The sequence below is a fragment of the Pleuronectes platessa genome, chromosome 3 (genome assembly GCF_947347685.1).
Source record: "Pleuronectes platessa chromosome 3, fPlePla1.1, whole genome shotgun sequence".
Taxonomy (NCBI): Eukaryota; Metazoa; Chordata; class Actinopteri; order Pleuronectiformes; family Pleuronectidae; genus Pleuronectes; species Pleuronectes platessa.
This window is the reverse complement of record NC_070628.1, coordinates 23,871,818-23,896,727: the sequence shown is the minus strand read 5'-3', so window position 1 is coordinate 23,896,727 and position 24,910 is coordinate 23,871,818. Positions and strand designations below refer to the sequence as shown.

General features: G+C 43.3%; 1 protein-coding gene across 1 annotated transcript; it reads right to left on the bottom strand.

Annotated features, from left to right (window-relative positions):
- Positions 1-242: 242 nt before the first annotated feature.
- On the bottom strand, positions 243-24,125 carry rnf38 (ring finger protein 38). Its single transcript, XM_053418782.1, has 13 exons — positions 24,006-24,125; positions 22,356-23,029; positions 11,486-11,547; positions 6,111-6,313; positions 5,645-6,011; positions 5,392-5,556; positions 4,927-5,097; positions 4,604-4,783; positions 4,404-4,507; positions 4,206-4,290; positions 3,832-3,953; positions 3,609-3,708; positions 243-2,760 (listed from the first exon to the last, which is right to left on the bottom strand). The coding sequence occupies exons 2-13, from the start codon at positions 22,948-22,950 to the stop codon at positions 2,698-2,700; spliced, it is 2,217 nt and encodes a 738-aa protein (XP_053274757.1). The 5' UTR covers positions 22,951-23,029; positions 24,006-24,125; the 3' UTR covers positions 243-2,697.
- Between the last annotated feature and the right edge of the window lie 785 nt (positions 24,126-24,910).

Below are 24,910 nucleotides of genomic sequence, written 5' to 3'. Positions count from 1 at the left end.
GGATTTAAAGAGGAATTTTGATGCTGAATAAATAACTGTCCGGCACTGGGATTGTGAGCTGGTGCAGCTCATAGAACAAGACCCAGGGCCTCCTGTATAACAGACCTACACTGCCACCAAATGGACTACCCACAACAACACACCAGTTATTTGTGGTGTGCACTACAATGGCGAAGAAAGTAAAGAATTACATTTTAAGCCAACACAGGAATAGAAGAACTATGAAGAACTTGAAGACAACATTTCTAGAAGAGGATGTTATACATTTATTATTGATCCAACTTTTGAAATCCAAAAGATGGGGTAAGGTATTAAAAAAATCATTGCACTACTTAATAAAGTATTACTAGTAATAACTCTCATACAAAATGTACAAATGTTTGTTAAAAATGTCATCATCATAACAAGCCTTCAAATGATTTTGGTTACAGATATAATACATGATGAAACTACTATGACACCATTTTAATTATAGTTTCATAGAGTTTAAAAGGAAAAACAAAATGTTCAAACAACCCAACAACTTGCATGAAAAACATTAGCAAAATGAATTGATAAGCACTAATCATACTGGTTGCACCATTTTCTGCAAAGACATAAATAGTGGGACTGAGGTAATTGCTAGTGTACCAAGCAAAGAAAACTGTCCAACACAAAAACAATCCTAAGACACAAAATAGATGTATATGGTCATAAATATGACCTTTAACCCCAAAGGAAAACAGAACAATGACAGAAAATATAGTTTCCCTCCACTCCCATAGATATTACATGACTTTATACACTGAAAACACTGAGGAGGAGTTGTAGAAGTTGAAGGTTCTCACAGATACTTTTTAAATCTAAAACTGGTTTCTACATGTACTGGTCTGATGTTGTGACACTGGATAGATTCGACTTGTACCTGGGAAATTAAGTTCTATTTAAAAAAAAAAAGGAATCTCAGATGTAAGAATGTCGTCACCGGGCTTAACTATCCAAAACGACCTTCTGTCAACACAAGCTCTGAAAAGGCCCATGCTAGCTTGTCATCATGACACAAAATAGCACTTGTACCACGTGATAAATAGTGATAAATTACATAAGCGTCTGCTCCGTGCGCAAGGTGAACATCCTGGAGTTACATTATGACATGCTGACACAGGCCTTACACAGATTTGAAAAAGGAAAACTTCTGGACATGTACAAATGTGCAGTGAGAACACAGAAGGGTTATCGTTAACATACTGTAGAAGCTGACGTGATGATTTATATTTTAATGCTTTGACATTTTGCACAAATACACAAACTGTGAAAAGTGGTTTGCTGAGAATGAAAAGAAATAGAGTGTTGGTCTTAGATCTACGTATTAAAGTGCTGAAGTGTCAGATTTGCCGTCCGGTGAAACATAGTAGATTTAAGTGTGACCTCTCAAGTCTCTTTAAAAGTGTATGTGATGGAGAAAACACTGCATCTGTATCTGCCAACACACACAGAATGCTGGTTGGGTACCGAGACAAGTACAGACGCCATATCTTCAACTGCCCGATTCCATGAATGAATCCACCTGGTCAGCTCTGTTATATCTAACTATTCACTTGGAGGAGAGCTTAGTGGATATGTGGAGGCAGATGAATAGTCCTGCTTTGTTTCATTGTGTGAAGGAAATACTGCATCACAAAAAAAAAGTATCTGAAAAGCTTCCATCTCTTTACTCATTTAACACAGGAACAGTGTAGATGGTCAGGTATGACGCGATGGAGACGTGGTGGTACAGTGTGTTAACGTGTGACTGAAACATCAAGAGTCATGTCACAGCATTGTCGACCTCTCTGGAGAAGTTCCTGCTCCTAAAGTTAATGACATTTGAGCAAAACTTCAACTTTAAAAGGTCTGAAGTTAAATCAATCTGAAGTAGAGTGGAGGAAAAAAAAAAAACTGGATTTAGGTTTCAGTCCATTGACTGTACCAACACAAACTGTATAAATACCACAGGAAGAGTAACACACACACACACACACACTATTCTCAAACAGTATATTTTCACTGCCCCAAAGACGCTGACCCTTTGACGCAGAGTACAGTATCTTTTGTTTTACCCCATACACACAGCTCTCACAACAAAAGGAATGCATGAATACACGCAAATGAAAATAAGGTCTAGTTGAAAGAAAACAAAAATCTAGTAAAAATTACTCTCCAAAGCAAGATGTGAATGCTTAATTATAACCACAATAATAACAAAGAAATAAAAAAAAATCTTTGGGCTGCCAATTCTCCCTCAGTGTTTGTTAGTACAACTATACAGACGTGTTTCAAAGCAGTCTGTTTGTCTGTCCCTCTCCGTAGAGGAATGGTTGAAAAAATACACATTTATATCTCCACCTGCGCATGTCATTGTGTGTTGTAAAGGCCATTCACAGAAAGGAGGAGCTGTGAGTAGAAGGCAGAGTAGTAGTCCAGAACAGAAGGCCTATAGGAAGTCCAGCAATCAAGTAAGCACGAGTCAGTAGAAAGTTTCCACACCCATAAATGCTGATCCCACGTGAGAATGACAGTTTGGTGTCCTCGATGACAAAGAGTGAAGCGTTAAGGAACATTGGTCCCAGTTCAGTGGCAGTGTGTGAATTGTATACTGTATTATTAAAGGAGAGAAGTTGGTGCATCCAAATGGGAGTCGAAGGGAGCAGGAGATTGTGGGTGTTGGAGCAGACGAGGTCACTCAGAGTCCCGCTGGACCTCTGAGGCATCGGCTCGACAGATAGGGCAGGTCCGGTTGGCCTGGAAGGAATGAAAAATAAGGATATGTTAATTTTATTTTTTAATTGCCTAAAAAGGTAAATATATAATGACAGAAAGTAACATAACAAAATCTTTAAAAAAATTGTTTGCTAAATATATTTAGAAGTCAGAAGATTAGAGGCCCAGTCACACACGTTTTTACAATACATCTTGTGGCAAAATAAATTTATTGCACTTGGGTTTAGGGATTAGCTTCAAGGAGCCACAGAGGGAAAAGTAAATCTCCCTAATCATTTGGTTTCAAGTTCAACGGATAGTTACGGAAATGTGACACCCAGGTCAATCTGCTTTTTTAGTAAGACAGCGAGGTGAGGGAGCATCTCACTTTTTGGTATGTTGATGACATCCTACATAAGGCACAGGGTGAAAAAAACAGAAGAGCGGCCAACTCCTCTACAGGCAACAGGAATTACGTTAAATCGCCTTTTTAGCAGGTGTACCTACATTTAAAAACTCCACATATACCCAGTGATTTTTGTGAAAAAGAGGTTGCCAAATGTCTGCTTAGTATTCTTTCTTTCTAACTGAAGATGCTGAGCACTGAAAAAGTTGAAACAACCACAGAGAACTATTGTGACTGACCAGTGCTAGGAACTTCCCACCTGACAAGCATGTTAGCCATTCGCTTGTCACTCGAGTAATCATCACTGAGATTAATCTTTACTCTGGGTCATCATAACCCCACCAACCCTCCAGAAACACGTTTTTCAAAAGACATGAAAATGAATTTCACTCTGTCACTTTCTGGTGTGACTGAGCCTTCAGAGCCCAGTGGTAATGAGCTGATGCATTGACAGTTACCCAAATAGCTGAATTTCTTCACTCACCTTCAGCCACTTGTCTACACATTTGGCATGGAACTCGTGATTACAGGGCAGAACCCTGAGGAGCTGGCGAGACTCGAAGTCACTCATACACACCACACACCTGTAGAACAAAAAAAGATTGGTTATATATAAAATTTGAAAATCACATCTACTAAATCTATGACCACCCACATGATAAAAAGTTGTCACCACACATGCATTTTAAAAACAGAAAGGAACTCACAGTGTTTGCTCAGACTGATGGTTGTTGGGGTTGAACCTGTATGATGGAAGCTGTTCTATATCGGCTTTAGTAAGACCACGGGGCTTGGCCTCTCCGAGACGCTCTGCGAGGTTCAACAGGGCCTGAAGGTGTCGCACAGAGGAGCAAAGTTTAGAAGACATGTTTACAGCAGAGACCATCTAAGAGAAACTATCATCATTGTCGTCCCGGTTAAGAGTTAAATGAGATATGTCTTTTAACTAAACTACTTAAGTTGTGTTGAAACTGAATATGAGTGAATTTATCACCGTGTTATTGTTAACAAAATAACTGATTTGTGTTGATTTGAGATAAAATTATTCTTAGTTAAACAATGTGGCAGCCGTTTTCCCCACCTCATAGTTCTCCACCTCTCCGTCCTCCACATCCAGCTCTAGACTGATAGTGGGGGCCACATTTGGGGGCACAGGAAGCATGGACCTGTGGTTGAAGGAACACAAGGTAAGAAGATTGATTGTTACCTCTCTGTGACAACTAACAAACCTTTATTCACCTGTAGTTCCAACATAAATGAGGAAGGTAAACACACTTACAGGAAGTAAGGCAGGAAGCTGGGGTGGTAGGGTGACGGGGGGACTGCCTGCTGAGAGCGGTAGCGCCGGTTTGTGAATCGGCGAGGCATGAAGTGAGGATAGGGCTGTGAAAAGTGACGACAGAGACAAGAAAGTTAATTTATTTGAATAAGGTTCACTTAATAAATTGGTCAAACGCATAAGTTAATGAATGTACTCACCACTGTGAAAAGCTCCTGTGACAGGGGGTCATGGTGTGAGAGGAACTGGAGTGGGGTGGAGGGCGGCAAGGTGGAGGGAGGCTGGTGGTGATGGTGGTGGTGGTGGGCGTAGCTGAATCCTCCACCCACTGAAAGCTGCTCTCCCAGAAGCTCAACCTCATTTTCGATCGTCTGTAACGGCTTCGAACAAACAAGCTATATTTTAGATCAAGGTATTTGCATTACAGGCCTGAGCTGAAAAGATGTTTTATCGCTGTAACAATTTAAGTTTTAAATTAATAAATAAATACCAAGTGAACTATAAAAAGCTGTCTTTCACATACCGATCGAGGCTGTTGCGTCTGGAAAGGCAGGAACTGTGCGGGTGTGGGGAGGTGAGGCGCGTGGTGAGAGAGGTGAGATGGAGGAGGAAGCAGGAACTGAGGATCACTGGTCAGCAGTGACGGAAAGGCATAGGGCACTGGCAAATGTTGCATTGAACATGCCTGTAGCATCTAGAAAAGGATAAACAAGACAAGAAAGATGAGCAAAAGAGAAATGATATGGATGCACATTTCCTCAGTGGTGGCTGAATTGTTTTCCAAGTCTTCCCACAAGGTGGCAGCCAAGACCTGGAAGACTAACAGGCTTCTTTAAACAGGAGAATGTTCATCATGGTCATTATGTCTTTCTGCCCACTTTCCCTGAAGCGCTTTCAGAAGAGACTGTACGGTGCAAATATTGTTTTTATAAACAAAGCGACACACACACACAGTTACACAAACTGCACAGAGTTGTGTTCTACTCACCGGGTGGAAGTGTTGTCCAGTGCTGAAGACCACACTGCAAGCAGGGACTTGCTGTTGTGAAGAACAGGAAGGAGGAAGGTGCTGACCGCTACACAGAGGTGCAGAGAGACCATGAGGCGGGACTGGGGTCACCGTGTAGGACACTGGTACACTGGCCTGCTGCAGCTGAGGAGAAATCACACCACAGTTTATATACTGTCACAAACACAACACACAAACACAACACACACACACAAAAACTTTCTGAACTAACCTGTTCATGCAGGTCTAGGACCATGGCTCCTTGCTGTTGGTGTGCTGCATGATGCTGATGATGGAGGTGGTGGTGGTGGTGAGCAGCTGGATGCAGTAGACGTGGCGACAGGGTAGGGGGGTGGAAAGCCCGGGGCTCGTCCGACCCTGGCCCGCCAACACCAGCTGTCAGGGGCTGACCATAGGTGCTGGGCGGGTGTGTTGGGTACGTCTGGTGTGTGGAGGGATGGGGGTTGTGGTGGAAATTTTCATCCTGGAGCTCGGATGGCGACAGGCGAGGTGCAGGGCCTTGGGTGGAGGGGTGCAGATGGGGTGGCAAATGACGCATTGGTCTGGATAGACGGCCCCGCTGACGCCTTGCTGGTGGGCTAAAGATGGGGGGAAGTGATGGTTTTTTGTATTTAGGACTTTAAGTTGACTTGAAATCACAGTTGAACTCATTTGTAGGAATCAAGAAACCCTCCTACCTTCGTCTGTGCCGAGCAGGAGTGAGGCATCGCTCCTGGTGGTACTGGATTTGGGGGTGAGGTTGTCTCCGGCTTGAGGGCCCTGACTCCCAGGGGCGGATGGGGGGAGACGGCGTGGAAGGTGGGGGAGCGGATGAGGTTAGTTGTTCCAAAACAGACTGACTGGACAGCCTCTGGCGCTTTGGACTGGGGCTTTCCTCACTCTGCAGAGGCGGAAAGGGGGGAAGAGTGGATGGATACTGTGGTCAGTGACCCATAGCGCTCGTATCAAATAAATCTATTTCACCATGCTTAGCATTCTTAGACTACAATCCATACTAATGCATAGACAGAAAGTTCCTCTGTGAATCATGGCATTTCCTGTATAGTCCACAGTGAGTGTATATGCTCATATGCATTTGTTGGCATGCGTGTGTAAGAAGGAGACCATGTTACACCATCAGCACTCTGAGGCCCTGAGGTTTAAAAGTCACTTCCTGTCAGAGTGAGGAAATGCAAAGCAAGCTCTCACAAGCCCATGTGCGAGTCATACGTACTCGACTGGATGGGTCCGGACTTGAGTTATGATGTTTTCCTGTTTCAGTCCAATCAACTCATCTGTGAGTCACTTCACTTACAGTCAGGCAGTGACTCTCACACTTGGCACTTGATGAGGCAAGAATACACACTCATGTGTCAGAGTTTAGTCATTCTTACGAAGACCTCAGTGGTGCTATGATGAACACACAGGTTCCTTGAGAGAACACACACGGTTCCTCATATTTACCATCTCAACACTTTTCCCACCCCCCTACTCGCGTTATCCCTGCTTCAGTCTCTTTGTGGGGTAGACCGTTGTTTAAGTGTGATAAAAATGACAGACAGACAGACAGAGACAGAGAGAGAGCGAGAGAGAGAGAGCTTGAGACCAGTGTGATAGCTAACAGGAAACAGCTGGAAAGCAGTCTGCAGAAGTTCACACACACTGTTATGGAAGTTATGGAAACGCCTGCATACATTCGCAACATTGAAACTCACATGAGCAGCTGCCACTGTTTCTTCGGTGTTTGAGGAACAATACATTCTGAGGCTCTTTAAAAGGCATACTCTGCTGTTCCAACGAACCGGAACATTGAGTATCGTGATGAACATACAGTGCCCAGATGTCTCTAATCGCTCGCTCATAGCACTGGCTTGAGCAGCTTAAGGGGAAGATAAACAATAACAATGTCTTAATTTGGTTTTGACTGGGGAGAACTACGAGATAGAATAGAGGGCTGGAGAGAGGGAAGGACACTGGAAGAAGTGGAGATAGAGTGGGTGTGGATGACAGGAAAGAAGGGTAAACCTGGGTTGAGACCGTAGGGCACACCAGATCCTAAGTGACAGAACAAATATGGGTCGTAGGGAGGGGTACACACCACAAAATGGAAGTGCGCCTGCCTGCATGTGTATTTTTGTAAGCTGCGGAAATTACAATGACTGATCATTTGGGTAAAAGATGATTGATATCAACAAAGCCTCTACGAAACCATTCAAGCCATATGAAATCCTCCTTCCTTGCCTGGGCCAGCGCTCAAAATATATTTTTGTTCTTCACGTTTATTGTGATGGCTTCTTGTTTATTCTTTATTCATACAACTAAAACTCTTTGTTCTTTAATGCTGCTTTCAGACATGCACTAAAGTCCACAGTTCCTCTGCATTTTCTCCAGAGGTGGTGCATGTGTGAACGCAAATGCCAGAGTGTCTGCAGACCTTCTCCACCTGGCCCCCTAGTAAAAAGTCTGTAGAAATCCAGGAGATGTGTGCGCACAGCAGTGATGGCTGCTCCACCTCTCGCCTGATTAATGAGGATTGATGCTGTTGTGAACGCGTCTGTGCAGAAAACCTCCTGCTGTGTTGTGCATGTGTGAAAGGCAAACTGTGGGTAAACTCCGTAGACAATTCTCCGGATTTCAGATGATGTCTGACAATGGCTTCAGTCTATTCCTCTGGTTGTCACTGACTCAGTTTAATTACTTTTAGAAAGTGAACTTGGTTCTTCTGTAAAACACAGGTACTTAAAATCTGTCATGATGAAAAATATTCAGAATGACAATTTGAATAAACTTAGCTATTAAAAAGAAAAAGAAAGCCTTGATGTTTAGAGTAGACTAAGTGTAGAGACTAGATAAACATTTTAAAGGAACATGATTGGTGTAGCATTCATGCCAAGAAGCAAAGAAGCCTCTATGTAACTAATATGAAAGACAGAAGTGCTTTGGTGTGATTCAACTCTAATGTTGAATCACATCGAGCTCATTTTGCTTTTCAGAAGACCTGAACATGTCAAGACAAATTAACATTTTTGTTTTTGGTATAAGAAACAAAAAAGTAATCTGGTGGTGGTCATCAAGTCACAACGGTTTACAAGCCGAACTTTGTTTAAAAAAATGAAAACTACATTTTTTCAAAAGTAACATTGAGGACAAACTGTGAAGTTTGCATGGACATCAATGTCACAATATTAAGTCGATCACACCCAGAATAAGCAATTATCAAATTCTGCAGTATTCTGATCTTAGTAGCATTTTGTATTCATCGCAATCGCATTAAAATGTCCTATTCGAGTTTACACAGCATTTGGGACATTTACTAATACCAACTGCTTGACCAGAAAAAAAAAATGGAATAATTAAAAGGATATGTAGCTTTTGCAAAATTAGGAAGAAGAACTGCAAAATATTAGAGTAGCATCGGACATTACACTATTTCAGTGGCACATGAACATCGGCCGTAATCAGACTAAACTCCCTAACAAACAGGAATATGCATCTATTGGCAACTCATGTAAATACAAATAACAAAATAATATTATTCACAAAAAGGTCAACACTCAACATTTAAACAAAGTGCCTATCTATGCCCATTTCTACACAGGATGGAGGGCACCAGTTCCTACCCCTCGCCTAAACCTCTCTGTTCATCTCAAAAACAGCCCCTCCTCTCTCTAACGCGACACCCCACAACCTCTACCAGCCTAGCCCCAACCCCAAAACCCTAGGGACATCTACTGTGCCCATTTTCATATCTGAGCCAGCCTCCTCCATTCCAGCCCTGACATAGTGCCCCCCCACTCAACAAACACACTCCCAACCCTCTTCCACAACCTCCTTCCATCCCCCCTTTCCTTCCATCAGATAAACTGAATCCCTCTACAGTCCCCTCTTCCTCTTGCTCCCTCCCCCTTTCTTCCTCTCTGTCTGTCCGTTGCGAGACCCCAGCCTGAAATCGGAGGGGACACGACAAGACCTTCTTAGAGAGGACGCACACATGCACACACACTCAAACACATACAGTCTGTCTTAACACATGCAGACTATGCCCATTAGTATGAAAGTTTGATGGGCCTGTCTGCCCGCGTTAGTGCGAAGGAGATGGTGTCAGACAAAGGAGTGTGTATTGGTCTGTCCTCCAGCAATATGCCATAGTGTGGCCTTGGGTTTTAATAGAGTGATTATTATGAACATACACAAACATCTAGAAGAGAATATATTTATAGAGATAAAAAGAACGTGCTAAGTGCACACAAACAGATACACACAGTGATTCCCAGCATGGCCCAGTAACACTGCAAAATGTTCTGTGGCTGATATTACAGCACATTCTGCAGTGCTCATAGTGGAGAGACCGGCCACACACACATACACAAAGAGACGCACACACCCTCCCATCCCCTTTCACTATGTATACTGAGTGCACAGTACACTACAGTCTGAACAGACATCCTGAAGCATGAGTGCAGACACACCCTACCATGTTTTATTTCACTGTGTCCACATTTTGGATATACATGCATCTACTTGCACACAGACAAACACACACACACACTTTGTGCCCAGCAGCTGGTATGGCTTCACTGTCATTGCTGGGAACCAAAATAAAAAGAACCCCACAGAGTACAATACAACTGAGGCCAGGTTTCTCTTTCGCAGCATTCATGCTCTAGAAAACTGAGCATGCACACTGACAAAATATGGTTATTTAGATTTGTTAATATTAGTAGACATGCTTCCACTAACACTCAAACACTACTCTCACCCCCACTTATTTCCTTTCCATAAACAAGATTTCAAAGCCCATTTTGTTTCCTCTGCCACTGTTCCTCCCTTCCTTTCCCTCCCTCCCTCCCTTCTTTGCTTCTTCCCCTCCCTCCCCCTTCTCTCCCTCTGACCAAATCCCACAGCTGGAGGTGAAATCATTAGCAATACCCCCTCCCTGTTTTTGGCCTTGCCTCCTTCCCTGCTTCCCCTGTTGCCCTCCACGCTTGCAGCAACACCTTCCTCAGCATCCTGCCTCCCCTCTTCTCCTTCACTGTTTTCACCTCATCAGGCCTTCCATTATGATGATGAATGTCATTTTCTGAAGTACACTTGAAAAATATTTGGGTTCTGGTGTTCGGGAGACGTTTTAAATTTGCCACCACTAACATAGAGGCTCATGCTGCAGTCTGAAATTTCAAAACATGCTTCAGTTTTTTGTGAAATATAAATTTGATCTGGGCTGCATTTCAGTTTCTCAATGAGGCCCTTCCGTTCTAAACATCGACACAAACACGATTAACTGCCTGAGAGCACTACACAGTGAATATCAAGCACTTGTCAGAGCTAAAGCTTTAATACAATGATACAGTAGAAAAAATCTTTAAATTATTTTGTTTCAATTATGTTAAAATAGGAGCCAGTAGCACCAGTAAATCCTAAAATTTGTTCTCACTTTCTTTAAAATTGTGAAATGACATTTTCACCAATTTCCAAGGGAATAATGCAATAATGTATATTTAAAACGATAACATTTTGGAGAATTTGGTGCAGCTTGATTCATTAATACAGCTGGTCCTGACTCCTCTCGCTCTCTTCCTCTCTCTGTCTCGCGCCGACACAGACACACGCACTTACTCACACACACAAACAGTGTCATCAGACAAATCTGTAGACTCAGCCTGGGTTAAACCAACAGGATTTGTAAACTTGGGCAATCTATGGAGAGACAGAGGAGATGGCCGGTCTCACTCGAATTGGCTCTATTCGGTTGGCAGCACAAATGATAGAGAGACGGAAAGGAGCAGTAAATTACTGACAGAGCCGGTAATAACTAACTTTTTTGCATTCCAAACATGTATAAAGACCCCAAATGAACACTGTAAGTGGATTACCTAATCACTTACTATTTAAATAAGATTTGATTAGGAACGCACAGAATATTGTTGGGTTCTGAGTGTACACATCAGCTGAGAGAAGATACTATCTAATACTCAGTCAGAGCGCAGGTTGATCTCAATTAGGGTCCACGATAGTGTGCCACATAAAAAAGCAACTTATGCTGGCGTGAACATTGACATAGTGCGAGGCTCACCTTATCACTCTCCTCTCCATATGCATGGTCTGGGTAGCAGTGGTAGGATCCACCAGAGGCCCCTACAGAGAAAGAGAGGAAAAGAGGACAACAGGTCAACAGAGAAAAGAAAACATATTTACTATATGCACCTCCAATTCTTATTATATTTTAATAAATGCTCAAGGATCCTTCATGTTCTATGTTTTGTTAGCTTTCAAGGAATATCAAATGCATCGAATTAAAAAATATAATTTTGAACTAAACAGAAAAGGTTGTAAGTTCAGAAATATTACACAAGCAGTACTTAAATTTTATCATTTATCACCACTGCCTACAACTCGATAATGTAATATTTTTATAGGACCACCGGCCAATGTGTCTCTTCTATGAACACAGTCACACAATTGAAATTGAATTTACAATCAACCAAATCACTGATCCTATTGTTCTACATCTTTCTATATTTAGAGATGAGCACAGTTTTGTCCTGCACAGTGTGGCTGGGCTGTTCCTGTATGAGTTAATAGTGTTCTGTTGTATATTTTACAGTATATTGTAAACAACATGTTGGTAAATTGTTGAAATTGATAGCACCATTATTCACTGAGGCACTGTGGGGAGTCCCGAGTTCATCTCAATCCATTTAATCCTTTTGTTGTTAGTGTTCGAATGCAGCTTGGATTTTAATACAAAACAATAACAACAACAAAAAACGACGACAACATGTTTGTGAGAAGGGGTGCTGACCATGTGTGCAGCGCAAAAAGACTGACACACATATGGTAGTCTCTAGTCTGAGATCAGAAGCAGTGGATTTAGGTACGCACACACACACACAAAATAAACACAGTAATCCTGGATTAGAGAAGCTTTCTGATGATACCGCAGCTTGCATCACGGCTAAGACTTTTACTCTTTTGTTTTTCCCACAATCCTTTCATCTTTTTATTGTCTTTTCTATTTATTCAAGGCTTTTGTTTTTCCTCCCCTCTTGTCATGGGCATGTCTTTAGCTGGGGACGTACTCACCACAGATGGTGGCAGTGGTATACACTCCAAGGGTATCCGCTCCCAAGGGCACTCCCTGACGAGGCTACCTTTATGATAGAGATGAGGAAAGCGAAAATAGAGGGGTCTAGATGCAAAACAGGCTTTTAGAAGAGAGTATTTTACCTCTCTGTGTTTGCTTGTGGGATTTTTCCCTCTCGAAGCCTCTGTTTGGCAAAAAAAAGCTATGATTGACAAAAAGAGGAGAAACGGGGAGAAAAAAAGAGGCTGACAGAGGTTTTTGCTACTGAATTCCTCATCCTTAAAAAAGCTGTTCCTCTCTTAATCCAATCCCATGAGCCGTTAAAAGGTTAAGGCAAGTGAAGCTTTTATTAGTATAGTAGAGAGCAGCTAACAGGCCATTTTATTGGAGATGAATTGGGACAGACTACTTGTGAAGCATTCATGGGACTTGCCGGCTGGATGGAGCTTTGCTGTACAACAATCATTTACAGATCACAATAAGTAAAAATCCAGCTCCCTCCCCGATTTTGGTCTCCCTTGAACATTGTCAGAGTTCCAGTAAATTGAGTCATAGACGAGTCACTCAGGACGAGTCATTCAGGACGAGTCATTCAAGACGACTCATTCAGACCGAGTCACAGAGAACAGGAGAGGTTAAGAATGTTTGGATGACATCATGTCAACAGATGGACTGCGCACAGCACAGTCCACACAATCTAGTATCAACCCATAAGGCCACAAGGAAAGTTATTTTTCAGTATGAAATTCCCCTCCATCAGGGGAATATTAGTAGATGCTAATATGGAAGAGATGTTCGACCTCATTTATGCTGACGAGGGATTCTGCAAAGCACAGGGTTCTCCTGAATCACCTTGCCCCAGCTAAGAGGTCACTCTTATGATTTATATGTAGCATTATAATTATGTGTCGTCTTATTTTAATTATTGAGAAAACACCCCAAAAAAAAATAAAGAGACGGACAGCATGTCTCAAAAGGCAGAACACACTCTTGGAGAGAAACCTGGAGACAAGAGTCCGAGTCAAACTGCACTTCTAGGACGATACAGGACATTTATGGGGGGCAAAATCACAAGAAAGTCCTGCATCTAAACCCCTTATTTTGATCTGCACTAAACTTGCATGGTTTTTTTCCTGACCCATATAGTCTCTAGCCTGGATGCCAGACGAACTTAGCCCCGCCCACAACATTTTTGGTCGGGCAGTTCGGTCTGGAGTCTCTCCATTGGGAAAAAATTATGGGGCGTGTTTCAACTGACCAGGAAGTAAAATTCCTCTTCGCTCAATTGGATAGACCTACAACCAATCAGAGCAACGTAGTATGTGACGTATGCTAAGCAACGCATTGTGAGTTATTTACTAACGCCGGGTTCACACCGGACGCTTCAGCGCAGCGCCAAGCCTTAAATACCAGCTGGCTCCCATCCACTCCCATGTTAAAACTTTGTGCCGGTCACACCGGAGGCTGAAGCACCGCGAGGCAGCCTTGGCGCAGCGCGGTGCTTCAGCCTCCGGTGTGACCGGCACAAAGCCGTGCAGCGATCTACTGGATCAACGGGTGATATTATTAGCGCTGCCCGGCGGTTCAGCGTAGCTTCAGTGTCCGTTGTGAACAGCCAAGCGCCGGGGCGATAGGGATTAGCGCGGTGCTTTGGCGTCGCCTCCACGTTCTGTGTTCCTCTTTCAAAATGAATGCGCTGTCGATGTCTTCTAAAACAGACTCAATGGCAGCATCTACACATCTCAGCTCGCCAGCGGCAGGCATGTTTGTTGAAAACGAATTCAACCCAAGGGCACTTTGATGACGTGGTTGATTACGTTACCGTTGATCATCTGTCAATCATCGTATAAAGCCCGCCCTGACAATCTGATTGGCCCGGTCGGGCCATAATTTTTTCCCAATGGAGCGACTCCAGACCGAACTGCCCTACCAAAAATGTTGTGGGCGGGGCTAAGTTCGTCTGGCATCCAGGCTATATAGTCTCCTTAGCAGAGGTTAAAATGATCCTTGTTGTTAGGAAAAGGAAACTGTCGGAACTGTTGGGTTTCTTCTATGTAAAGTGCCTTGGGATAATGTTTATCATCATTGGGTGCTATACAAATTGAACTGAAGCAAATTCACTTCCTGGGAAAATACACAATCCACTATTAAATGATCACTGCTATAAGGTCAAGAAATGTGATGGCCGTGCCATGTATTGGTCTATTAACCACACAATGCTGCATATTGATTGTACGAACTACAAGTGCAAGAGCAGGATGAAAACAGGAACATTAGTTACAAGTGGTATAGATAATGAAAGAGCACAGTCTGACTAAATGTGTGCAACCAAACCCAGACAAACCCAAATCAGCCTTTTGCTGCTGTGTGTTTAACTGTAACAATGTGGAGATTGAAAGATATTCTGAAAAACAAACAATTTAGCATCAGCAATAGGTTGAGTAAGAGTATAAAGAATGGCCAGAGCTTACACACTACATAAAACCAGCCCTAATTTCACACCAAACTACCTTTAGCCGTTAGGAAAAAAAAGAACACATGAATATGAACGCATCTCGGACATTTCATCTACACCATGGAACCAGTAGTAGAGAGTAGAGGACACCTTTTGAAGGAGAGTGAAAGACAATAATGGTGCAAAAGAGATGAGAAGGGAGGATGAAGAGGGAGTGTGAAGGAGAGGAAAGCAGGGGACAAGAAGAGGGCAAAGTGGGGGTACAGAAGCAGAGGACAAGGTTGGAAACTTACATGAAAGGGTGAGAGCATTGAGGGGGAGAGTGACATGGGAAAAGAGTTGAGGAAAAAACACAAGGTAGGGAGAGGAGAGAGAGAAAGAGAGAGGAGGGAGGGGGTTGTGGCTTCCCCTCTTGACTGCTATTGATTTTCTGTAAGCCTCAGAGTGCATCAGCTATTTCTATCCATTTCCTCCACTTCTCCCTCCCTTTCTCACCCTCCTCCCTCCCCCACCATGCCGCGCTCAGACACCCTCCTCACACATCCTCCTCCTCACACTCTCCATCACTTCATCACCATCCCTCCCTGCCACCAATCTATTTCCCTATCTGCCGGCCTGTCTCTCTTCCCATACATCCCTGCTGCTCTATCTCCCAGCATCCACATTTCCTTGCTTTGCCTATCTCACCATCTCTGCCTGTGAGCTCCATTGCTCTCACTTGCAGCCTTTCTCTATTAAACCACCTCTTCCTCTCTCCAGTCAAAACAGAAGCACACAGAAGAAAGTGGGTGAATAGAAAGGCTGGTCTGACAGATAAGATGATAGACGAGTGACAATCTTACTTCACAAATACTCAGTTCAGCAGCAACAAATGGGAACCTGGACAGAAACCTTTCCTGACTGCTACAGACCATTTACCAATTTACATAATGTATACAGAAAGTAGAGGCAATTTCAGTCAAGCATATGTGTAACATGAACACACACACCTCTTGCATCAACCCGCCTCCTGAACACATGTCACGGCGCACTTCACACCCGAGCGCAAAGCAGAGTCAAGTAACAAGCTGGCACACAGGCTTAAAATAGGCGTGCATGTAACGCCTGCCCAGCCATTACCTGCCTAACACTGCTTCACACAGGCCCGATGGCAAGTGTGTGTGCCTATAGAAACGGGAATGATTCTAACTCTCTCCCACTTCATTGTCCTCTTCCATCTATTTATTGTTCTCTCCTTCCTCATTATCTTCTTTTCTGTCCTGTCACTGCTGCAGACCTTGAGGTTGCTCCTCCATCCCCCACTTTTTCTCAAGTCTGAAAACTGCTTTTACATCCCCCGATCTTGGAGTATAAACGCAGATATCTGCACCCGAAATAATAGGACATTTCTGTGTGTGCGTGCGTGTGTAATAGTGCTTTGGCTAAAAAAAAGAAATCTCTTTTCAACACTTTAAAGTATATAATACTTAATAGCAAGAAACTAAATGCAATGTTAATGCAGAACCTTCCTCAGCAAGGTATATTATATGAAGTGGTTAATGACCGCCTTTTAAGGGCAAATATTGGTCCTTGAGTAAATGGCGTGACAATCTAGTCTTATACGAATCACAGACACATTTGATTTCTTTACTTCAGTCTTTCACAAAAAGTTCCCAACTACAAGACCTACAATTTTTTCCCCCAAAAAGTCACTACTCCAGAAACATATACAAGGAGAATATCGAACATAATCCCCGGCCTCAATTTATAGACAATACAGCATGTGTGTGGGATATCATTATTTCTTTGACTTGTAAATCGTAAACTCCGGAGATTATCCGCACAACGGGGTCCAAACCTTGTCATTCACATGAGGAATGCAGCAGGAGATTCGCTCAGACTTGCTCACAACAACCGAAAAATCTTGGGGGAATTCAAGCAACAGGTGGTGCAGCATGCAGGTGGCAGGACACAACATATACATTCTGCCTCAGAGATTAAGTGTTTTTTTGTACATTAATCCACACCGTCCTGGGCCCTTATCACAAAACCTCTTGTCTTTCCAATTTGACATCCATGTTGGCATCTTCTACATTTATGTCACTTCTTTTTCAACATGAGATTTTTTTTTTGTCTTGTTCTACCTATGCAGCGTGTTGGAAATATGATCAGTGCCCATAACTTGCAGTGAATCTTCCGGATTATTTCTTGATGTGTTCTCTGGACATTTTCTGGAGTTTTCACCAGGAGGTTGGCAGGAGAAACTCCTGAGAATGTCTGCACATTCGCGTTCTCACATTAAGCCAGTCAGGACATTTTCAGGAGATAATCTAGAGTTCGGTGCAGGTCTAAAAGCAGATTTATAGAAGCAACATTACGCTTTCTTTCAGAACTCTTGAAATGCGGACCCATAGTGATACATGAAAAATAATCCATTAGAAAGAGTTTTAATTTCCAAAAGAAACTTTAAACTAGAATTTAAACGCACAAGCAGCCCTAGGACCTGTTTTAGTTTGGTCAACTTCTTAGAAAGTTTCTATAGTGACATCATTCTATACGTATGCATGTTTCTGACAGTCATGTTCCTGCCCACAGCCCACCCAGGCAGCAAATCAACAGTGGCTGTTCACTTACACAAAGTCAGTAGAAGGAAACCAACCAACACATGCACAGCTTACCACCCTTTCTCTACCACTCCTGCTTCTGGCCTCTTCTCCATCTCCCCAATAAAAGACAGACACCAGCTGAGAGAGTCAGTGGAGAGAAAGTAAAGAACAGGCCGACAAAGACTAATGAGTCTTACTTCTGTTCTTCCATCATAAATCTACACACTCGAACCACAAACTGAGCCATCTACTCATTTACACTTTATTATGAGGAGCCAACTGGATACAGTCTGTAAGAAATTAACTTGTATCAATGTCTTTGGGGCCAAAGGGCATAATACATACAATGGGACTTGGGTCCAGTTCAGCACATGTATAGAAAATTCTGAAATACAAAATTAAATTAGGATTAAATGAAACTTTGAAGATAATTATTTCTTTGTGTACTACAGTTTCTGCTGATTAGGTGACAGCAAATATCGTTGTATAATGCTTATTATAAAGAGCTGGGTAAGGCGAAGGAAATATCGGAGTAAAGACATCCAAAACGCACACACTCAGCTACTATGGCTTTTTACAACAGGTGCTATAATATATCTGAAAATGTTTGTCCAGATCAACACATTGAAATACCAGGAAAAAAACGGTTGTTTTGCCAAGGTGTAGCTGTATTTAGTTACGCCCCTAATCTCGAGACAAAGCACATTTGGCCACATGATGGTGAAATGATGACTGTTTGGTACAGACTTAGCATATGTGTGGACAGAGGAGAAGTGGACTACACTGTGAAGTTTAAAAAAGAAGGCTAAGTTCTCACATTTCACAACCAAAAACAAAAACAATGATATCAGTGTGAGTTGGGGCTACAAAACAAAGATATCCAGCTGCCTGAAGACACACTTCACCTGATCTACATCACCTGGACATCGGAACCTTGGATTTGTACTCATGACACAATCAAGGCACATTTGACGTACATACCCAGTTATATCAACAGGAATCAGAGACCAACATTTGAACAACCAGACCAAACATCCTCTCCCTCCTTTCCTTAAATCAATGAAAATTCATTCATGCCTTTATCCATGCATACCTTTACCCCACTCAGTACGTCTGGTTTCGCCTTCAGTTAAGCTCTTTGGTCACCTCCCCGGGCCTCCAGCTGCTCCCACCCAATCATTTTCATCTTTCTCTTTCCAGTCACAGTCACAGTATCCACGCCTTCTCACAGGTCGCACACTTAACTGTTATCTGCGAAGCAGGCTTCCTCTTTGTGCTTTGCTTACTATACACATGACGCAGTGTCCTCTACTGTATACCCTACTCCGTAAAAGTTGTTCATGTCCTCCCTTTTGCAATCTCTCCTGTGCTTCAGTATATTAGTTTCTCCATTTCCCTCCTCAGCCACTGTCTGCACTCTGCTTTGCTAAAAACTTGTGCACTGGACTTCCTCCCTACATCAAATCCTGTAACTGACTAATACAACTCTTCTATTCTTCCTCTCCTCCAGTTTAGTTGATGCACATTTTAACTGACCTTACTTTCTATTCTATCTATACTTTTTTTTTTGTATCCTTTAGCATTCTTGCCCGCACTCCATCTTGGAAGAACCCGTTTTCCAACCAGATCAGATCCCAGGCTTTGAATTCAGAGCTAGTTTGAGGTCACTCTCCTCTACCCCCCTAAGAGCTTGTCTTGCTAACCAAAGTGACTGCTTTGTTATTTATTTTGAGTGACGGCTGCTACTTGGTCAATCCAAGTGAAAGAGTTTCTCTTCAAACTGGAGAGGGTTGCCTGGGCTACAAGACAAAGAAAAGTTTTTTTTTAAGAAAGGAAACTGAGTACATGCTTCCACCTCTGGTACAGAGAGAAGGAAGGAGAAAACAAGAGTGGACGGTTAAAGTTAGAGTGGCAAGAGCGTCTGTCCCTCTGCTGCTTTGGGCAATCCATTAAAACGATCCCTCCATTAGACAAATGCGAGGGAGGAGGCCAGAAAAAGATGGACCGGAGGGGCACAGAAATGGTTGACTGATCCAAGGGGGAGGGAAAAATGAATGTGGCTATGAGAGGACAAGCTATGACAGGGGTGGGTCAGAATTAGGATAAGATATCAGCTGCCACAGAGGACGTTTTTATTCACTCAGACCAATTTGGCACCAGTTTATGTATTTCAGTGTGCTCTTTTGCTCAAGTGCTTCTACATTTTCTGTGCTTCTTTTTTTGCACCTTCAGCATCAACTTTTGGGACATGAGCTCTCCGGAGTCTTTTTTTGCCTCCTAACCCATATTAATTTCCAACATGGTGGACAAAGTCATGTGAATAGTGCATGAGACAGAATGGTGCAAAGAGGTGTCAGTGCTACAAACAGTATGGAACGGGCATAAAAGAGCAAGGCACAAAAGAGGGGGAAAGAGGCCAAAGGCCTTAGAATAGACTACAAGGAGAGCAGACAGAGGGAGGGATTGAAGAGTACAAGATATCATTTGCTTTCATGGCCAAAGCAGGTGACTAACATAGGAAGAATGGACTAAGTATCTATCCTCTCTTTCACTCTCTACCAACAAGCGGGAGCCTTTCTGGGAGTGGAAAGAGGGTCTAATAAAAAGTGTGTAGTGTTGGGGAAGGCCCGGAGAGCCAGCTGCTTCACTTGTATCAAAGATTATTCAACTACAAATTAGTGAAGGTTTCTTTTGTCTATGTCAATAATGTAAATAGTATAAAAAAAATAAAAGCAATTGAATCATTTTGTATTTTAAAATAAAAAGACCTGTTTTGCAGCTTCACGTCTACTAAACATTTTTATATCTCTGCACATTTTCCCCAACATGTCTTTGGAGTGCTGTGGATCTCTCAGGTCTGATTAAAATTAGTAAAGATAAAGAGTGAGTGTCTACAGGATCTGGGGCCACCCTCCCCCCTCTAGATCGAAATCCATTTGGATGGAAATACTATACAGTCATCCTATCCATTGATTTGTGCCATCCTACATGTCATAGTCTGTGAGAGAGTATGGGTCGTAGGTCACAGCAAACCACTAAACTCTGATAATTGCTGTAGTTCAAATTCAGTGGGGATGCAGTGTACCTTGGGAAACTGATCTGTTTTATAATTTTGTAATCCTTTGTCTCAGATATTTTAGTGTCTACGACAAACATACAGAGAGCTTGACTTGTGCGTAACCCTGCAGACATACACAAACGTAGACACATATAGTTAGACCAGGAGTCAAGAAGGGGCCTTTGTTTGTTTATGTGTTTTCAGCTGTTTTGGTTGGTCTTACATCCACTCTTCCAGACAGGTAATTCCAGTCCCATTGAAATAGACTTTCCTGCACTGTATGGTTGAAATTTGTATCTATGTTGCCATGTTTTTTAAATACAAATTAGTAGTTAAATACAGTACGGCCAAAAGTTTTAGCTTATTCACCGGACCGTCAGTGATTCTGTGTGTTCGAGCATTAGCTGGTCTGTCAAACATGAGTCGCCCAATAAAAAGCGATGACTTGTTTATTCGTCTCCTGACTGCATGATATCTTACTCACAACATGTGGAATCAGTATGTATAGACTTTCTGCTCTGGGCACAACAAACCACTGACCCGAAGCCTCGATCACTAATTAAAATCTGTACTTAAAAAATGTGTAATGAGGATTGATATGTAAAAAATGTCATTTTTTTCAAATTTTTCCATGAGCATTTAAACTTGTTTCACCAAGCAACACAGGAGAAAGCTAACACCCCAGCCTTTTTCTTAACCCGAGAAGCCTGTTAGGGGTGCTGAAAGAAAAGCTTTCCCACAGCCTGACTGAAAATGAAACTCTAGCTTTGCTGTATCTATGTTATGTGGTTGGCTGCACTGCATTTTCTGTGTGAGAGTGCCCTCCCATGTATCCTGCACCCAGCACCAGTGTGTGCACACTCTCGCACTAAGTTTTGCTTTACAGTGAAGCACAACTACCAAAAAATAGCTAACCCTCTAAGCTACTCGTGAACACCCCAATCTGAAACTGTATGCCCATACATACATGTACCAAAAGAGTCTCTGTTATTATGGAGGCCATAATAAACTTTTTGGGTGTAAAGTGACCCATCCAATTTTTTTTCCTTTTAGCTGACTATCTTCTCTAAAGCACCAAACCAAGGAATGATTTGAATGCATCTTTAAAAAATACTCCCATCAACCCACTGAGCTAAACAAGACTGTACTTAAAATGAACATTAGTGTCACCACACACATATGGTGGCTGTTTTATTTTCTCATGTTCAAATTTTTCAGCCTACATACCTTAACCTTGGTATCCCTATTATCTGTGTAGCATCTGCCCAATATAGACAACGATCAGCCTGCACATACTGTTAGGCTTGTTACCTAGCTACATCAATATTTGTGTAGTTGACTAAAAGTAGACATGCCACAGTGCCTTAAGAAGCACAGTCTGGGTAACTTAACTATGCATGGCAGTTCAATAAGCTTGAGGCTACCCCCGTCTCCACCACAGACTGCTGTTGTTCATTTACCTACTGTATGTGCCAACTGTGCTCCAAATCCACTCTGCAGCTCCATGGCAGGCACATAAAACACCCCTTCTAATTAGAATACAGCAAATGTGTTCACACATACACACTTGTGACATGACAACCCCAGGACTGCCCCCTCCTCCTCCTCAGAAATTTGCCTCTATGGAATTAAACACTTCTATTTGCTGCTTATATGAAGGGGAAAGTCTAATGAATTAGTTTAACATATTTATTTACCTCTCCGATTGAGGGTACCCTACCACATACACAGTCAGTGACAATGCCAAGTGGGGACGTTTACCTGCAGCCGGGATGCGGTGCGCTCCGGGAACGGAAGAAAGCCTCTGAATGCCGGGAGAGATGTTACTTCCTGGGGATCGCTGCTGGTGCTCCGGGTGGTGGCTGTGTGCTCCAAGTGGTGCGCAACCGGCACCGTGCTGCTGCTGCTGTGGATATAGTTGCTGCTGCTGATGGTGAAGCTGGTGATGGTTAGATCCCATGACTCCACTGCCGGTAAATCCAGTGCCATTACCACCACCCCCGTACTGCTGGTAATATCCAGAGCGAGAACGCGATCGAGTCCTTGGGGGCTCCATTGCCATTTGGTGCGGGTGGAGCGGGTGGAGGAGGAAGGATGAGGACGCGGCTGGGGACTGCGGCGGAGAGCTGGTGGATCCTGGCTGTGCAAAGCCCCTAGCGCCGCTCTGGGTGTAACTATAGCCCCCGAGTCCTCTGCCCCCCTCTGAGCCCCCGTACTCTGTTCGCTCCGCCGACTCCGCCGCCCCCGCCTCGTCGAATAAATCAGCCCCTTTAGGGCCAGGCTCCGGGGTGGAGGGCAGCCGGGGGCAAACTCTGGGCTCCCGGGTCGTCGGCTGTCCAGCGGCTGCGATTGGCATTTCCTTTCGGGGGATTTCCTCTGTTTCTTTTTCCCTGCGTTTTCCTCTCGTTTCCTCTCACAGAAGAAGCTTTCATGCGCTGTTTTTAAAAAGACACACAACGTAGGGAGAGAGAGGTTCTCGGTGTTAACACTGCACATCAGAACAGGCACCCCACACAGCGTGTACACAGCCGCTTTAATGTGATCTACCAGGGTTTACTCTGCCGAGCGTGTGAGCTGTAACTTTGAATCCGCCACTTCCCCCAAGTTTGTCTCAGTAACGCTGCTAAACAGCACGATCGCCCAAACTGGTTCAGCAACTAAAAGGAGCGACGTCAGGTTGAGAAACCTTCAATATCCAGTGTTTTTAACCAAACATGGCTGCGGGTCGGTATCTAAGATTTGATCAAACCACTTCCATGCGGCAGTTAGGTTAAACCCCGCGGCTCATGAGCAATATTTAGTCCACAACATCAGCGGAGAGTACGGCCACAGCTCGCTAGCTCACAGGCTAACGTTCAGGGGGGTATGCTAACGTTAGTGTGAATAGCCTACGCGTTTATGTGCTTATTCTAACCCTGTAACAGCATTGTTATCAAACACATGATCTGACCCATAAATGTGTTTAACCCCAAAATTAGTTTAAGGCAACTTTTCTCACTTTAACGCTAATTTAAACTTGTTTAGCCAGTCGGCGTAGCGTCGCTCGCTAGCATGCCTGCTAAGCTATACCAACCCCTCCTCCTCAGCCGACCAGCACAGAGAAAAGCCCCGTAGCTCGCCACCCACGTCTCGTTTCCCTTTAAAGCGCTTGGTTAATAGAAACAAAAAACAAAACAGAAAAAACGTTTAGAGCAAAAACGTAACGAGTTTTTTCATTGAATGCGAGCTGAGCCGGTTGTGTTTGCTGGTGTGGAAATACCCAGAGCGCACACACGCAGGAAGATAAAAGTGGTAAGATCTTACAAAGGGAGAACCAAAGCGAGAATTAACACGATGTTGAGCCATGACCCCGCAGCTGAGACTACGTTTGATGCCCCCATGCTCCAAGTACTTTTATCCACAACTACTTACCTCCAATGTGCTCTCCTCGGCTGGGCTCCTGACGCGGATCTGTCGGTAGTATTGTGTGTCTGTGTGTGCGCGTGAGCCCTGTGCTCGCTCGGTGTCAGCGTGAAATGTGACAGACCGTCAACGCTCAAGTCGGATTTCACCAGGCGCGACCAGTCGATACCAGAAAACGAACCGCGTTTGTAGTTACTCCTCGCACACACGAGTCCCTATTCGCTCACTGGGAGCAAAATAATACTGTAAAATGTCGCCGAGCTTCAAATGCCACTGTTTTTCATTCACATGACTTGAAAAATAAGGAGTTTATTAGCGATATGAGACGGAGGGGGGTCTGGGATCGACTGGTTGCGCCTGTTAAATCAGAAGCTGTGGGGAGCAGGGAGGCAGGCTAAAAGGGGCTTTAAATTATTTATTTACAAATACCAAGCCTGCCCAATGCAGCTGTTTCCTCTGGAGCCGAAAGTTCCCTTTTTAAAATAAGTAATCGCTGCGTTTGCAAAAGTTATGTTCACCAGCATCTAACGGTAGATGGAAAATAGGGTTAGAAATAAAAAAGAAATGGTTTATTTAGAAATAGATAGTATTTTGACCCTAAAAATAAAAGCGGCGAGTGAAATCAGACACATTTCTCCCTGGCGGAACAGGTTTGTGCATGTGTATGTCCATAAACCAGATGAGCTCGTTGTGTTCTTGACAGTGGGATATGTGGCTCTTATGTATTTTACCCAGCCATCAGTGAAGCTAAACAGATACTCGTTTTTGAGGAAATATGTAAGGGCTTTGACTCAAAGGCCAAGGATATGGCCTTATATGAGTTCCTATTTCGAATATAATAGTGTTAATGAGGTGAAGCGTTGATATTCTAAACAAGCCGGTGTGATGGATGGCATGTGAGGGGGAACATGTGT